Genomic DNA, 3,757 nt, shown 5'->3' on the forward strand with positions numbered 1-3,757 from the left:
GGGATAAGTGCAGAGGGGCCCCGGGGCCCGACCCACCACAGCTTTGAAGAGAACACGAGGAGTCGCCACAACGCTGCAGAAACATCACAAAGAAGAAATCTGGCCTTTGCGCTCCGGTCGTATGGAAATGTTTCCGTGCATGTGCCAACAGCACAAGTGCTGCTTCTAAAGGGAACCTAAAATACACCAGAAACTAGAGGAGCGCTCAGCGAGCGCGTAAATATGTTTATTCATGTTTTCGTTTCACCAAGTCTTTCTGTGTTCCACTCACACTGGTGAAGCATCTGTGTCTCTGTAGCTGCTTCAGAGTTGTCATGTGTTCTGGATTCAGTCTTGGGCTCTCTGTGGTGTCATAAAGACTTTAAAGCAGGTTTTAGTCCTCCTGAAGGTCTGAGTTCACAGAGTACCACACTAGCTGAAATGTGATAAAACACAAAGTCCTGGTTCACGGTTCAAAACAAAATCTACACTCAGTCAGACTGTGCCAGTGCGCGCGCATTAAAACAAACAGAGCGCGTGCCCACCCCATGAGAGAGAGAGAGAGAGAGAGAGAGAGATTTGGAGATGACAGCTTGTCTCACTCTCACAGTCATTTTCAGACGCAGCAGCACTTTTGACGTCAGGATTCATCATTTCATCCAAACCCACGGCAGCAGCAGCAGACAGGACTTGATCCCCATCAGAGAACTTCCACGCGGACGGGAGGATGCTGTCGCTCAACAAGTCTCGTGCGCGGACGGACGGTTGATGGCTGCGGGATGGAGATAGCTTTGGTGAGTTTTGAGAACGGCGACGCGAAGGGGAGAACTGCCGAGGAGAGCTGCCGGAACGCGCTGGAGGTCCCTCCGCCGGGGTTCGTCCACTCGTCCCCGTCAGAGGACCACAGCAAGGAGACCAACAGCCCGCAGCAGCTGAGTCCGTGGAGGATCAACGACATGAACAGCACTCTGAGCACTCTGAGCCGCAGTGACAGCGCTATGGATGCGCTTTTACGCGCGGACCATAGTCCGCATCTGTTCGACGAGGACCTGCTGGACGTGGACATGGACGCGGACAGCAGCGAGAGGGTGCTCATAAACATAGCCGGGCTGAAGTACGAAACCCAGCTGGGAACCCTGAAGCAGTTCCCGGACACTTTACTAGGAGACCCGGCAAAGCGGATCAAATATTTCGACCCGCTCCGGAACGAGTACTTCTTTGATCGCAACAGGCCGAGCTTCGACGGGATTCTTTATTTCTACCAATCTGGAGGCAAGATCCGAAGACCCGTGAACGTGTCCATAGATGTCTTCGCTGATGAGATCCGGTTTTACCAGCTGGGGGAGGAGGCCATGGACCGGTTCCGTGAGGATGAGGGCTTCATTAAGGAGGAGGAGGAGAAGCCGCTGCCTCAGAACGAGTTCCAGAAGCAGGTCTGGCTCATCTTTGAGTACCCGGAGAGTTCCAGTCCGGCTCGGGGCATCGCTATCGTGTCGGTGATCGTCATCACCATCTCCATCATCACTTTTTGTCTGGAGACCCTGCCGGAGTTCCGGGACGAGCGGGAGCTGCCGGTCACCAGCCGACCGGACAACAGCACGGCGCCGCGTCCGTCCCTCACCTTCAGCGACCCGTTCTTCATCATCGAAACCACGTGCGTCATCTGGTTCACCTTCGAGTTGCTCGTGCGCTTCTTCGCGTGCCCCAGCAAGTCGGAGTTCTCAAAGACCATCATGAACATCATCGACATCATGTCCATCATGCCTTACTTCATCACGCTGGGCACGGAGCTGGCCGAGCAGCAGGGCCAGGAGTACCAGAACGGACAGCAGGCAATGTCCCTGGCTATCCTCCGGGTCATCCGCCTGGTCCGGGTCTTCAGGATCTTTAAGCTCTCCAGGCACTCCAAGGGTCTGCAGATCCTGGGTCAGACTCTCAAAGCCAGCATGCGGGAGCTCGGACTCCTCATCTTCTTCCTTTTCATCGGAGTCATCCTCTTCTCCAGCGCGGTCTACTTCGCGGAGGCGGACGAACCGGATTCGTACTTCTCCAGCATCCCCGACGCCTTCTGGTGGGCTGTGGTCACTATGACGACCGTGGGCTACGGTGACATGAGGCCGGTAACTGTCGGGGGGAAGATCGTGGGCTCGCTGTGCGCCATCGCCGGCGTGCTGACCATCGCGCTGCCGGTGCCGGTCATCGTGTCCAACTTCAACTACTTCTACCACAGGGAGACGGATCAGGACCAGTCCTCCCTGAAGGACGATCCCACTAGCGGGAGGTCGAGTCCCGAACTGAAGCGCAAAGGAAGCAAATCGTCCGTGAAATCTCAGGACGCGGACAGCCAGGAGGGCGCGCGCGCAGTGGAAAAGGCGCACATGAAGGCGAACAGCAGCGTCAATTTTAAAAAGTCCCTTTACGAGTTCTGTTTGGACACGCGGGAGACGGACCTGTAGTTCCTCCACAGTCCCACGCGAACACCCGCAGCGTTCTGTCCAATAAAAACCCTGAATGGACTCTTTAAGTCTGCACGCGCGGGCTGGCCAAACGTTTTGAAAACTAAGGGGTTTGATCGTCATCATCATCATCTTCATCATCAGTTTGAGCGCATCAAGAAAACTTTAAGGAGTAAAACACGAAGTGCACATAGTGACCCTTTAAAACAAATCAGAGTGCGCCAAAAAAAACAAAAAAAAAAACAAACAAACAAAAAAAAAAACACAGGCCAAATATGCGCAGTGAGGAGTTTTACTAATCAATGACAACCAGGCTCTTGTTCATAATGCAAAGTCCGTAGTAGGGGAAACCGGAACCACTGTCACACTTCATTTAAAAAGGGGCGGGGCTAAACAGAAGCTAAATTTTATCAGATTTTCTGAATCCAAGCTTTAAGTGTCTTTAAGTAACACCGCAGAAGTTGATATTGCACAGTAAATTTTGCAGAGTAAAATATACTCTACCAGGATAACATTTGGTCCCAGTCCGAACAGAGTTAAATACACTCTATTATAGAGTGAAATCAGGTCTACCGTCTTGTCAAATCATGTTTTTCAACTCCAACAAGAGTCATTCACAGCATGATAGAGTTGATTTTACCCTGTGATAGAACTGATTTAGCACTGTGGTAGAGTATATTTAACTCTATTAGGAGTGGGACCAAATGTTATCCTGGCAGAGTATATTTTACTCTGCAAAATTTACTGTGTTCTTAAAAGTATTAGAAATATTTTCTTTTGAATCATGAAAAATGAAAGGAAATCATGTTTTATGTATTATAATTTTATTTAACAATAAGACATTTATTTGTCGTTGTAGAACCTTAGTTACGAAGGACACCATTTGCTACACATTCAGTTAGCAAGAAGACCATTAGACTTTAAACTACAGTCAGATTAGCGACGAGGGCGACAAGCAGCTGGCGTTAGTTCCTTGATGGGCGTTCCCCGGTGTGCCTGGCTAGTCATTACTAGCGACAGATTATAAAGGATGCTCTTTGCTTGACTGCTTAATGGACACAAAGTTCAATTCAGTGATTTGTTTCAGTGTACCTCTCAACTCCTGTACTGCTAGTTACCTTGCTAATATTGCTGTAAGACGTCTTGTAAATCACCTCAGAGGTATTATCTGGTTACAAAAACAGGGTTTTTAGATTAAAAAGTGCTTATTTCTCATGTTTACAACATATAAGAGGGAAAAAATGGCAAAGATTTACACAGAAATACAGCTGTCTGGTGGTGCATTCTGCCATATTAGATTACTTTGTTCATGCGACCAAACA

The 3,757-nt window shown here is 49.6% G+C and overlaps 1 protein-coding gene across 1 annotated transcript; it reads left to right on the forward strand.

Annotated features, from left to right (window-relative positions):
* The first annotated feature begins 534 nt into the window (after positions 1-534).
* LOC117504314 (potassium voltage-gated channel subfamily A member 5) lies at positions 535-2,601 on the forward strand. Its single transcript, XM_034163752.1, has one exon. It carries the CDS (start codon positions 759-761, stop codon positions 2,433-2,435), a length of 1,677 nt encoding a protein of 558 aa, XP_034019643.1. The 5' UTR covers positions 535-758; the 3' UTR covers positions 2,436-2,601.
* The last annotated feature ends 1,156 nt before the right edge of the window (positions 2,602-3,757 follow it).

This window comes from Thalassophryne amazonica, chromosome 22 (assembly GCF_902500255.1).
Source record: "Thalassophryne amazonica chromosome 22, fThaAma1.1, whole genome shotgun sequence".
NCBI classification, from domain to species: domain Eukaryota; kingdom Metazoa; phylum Chordata; class Actinopteri; order Batrachoidiformes; family Batrachoididae; genus Thalassophryne; species Thalassophryne amazonica.

Bases quoted from the DNA above. Each gene is read 5' to 3' on its own strand.
- LOC117504314 (XM_034163752.1), top strand. From the start codon at position 759: ATGGAGATAGCTTTGGTGAGTTTTGAGAACGGCGACGCGAAGGGGAGA.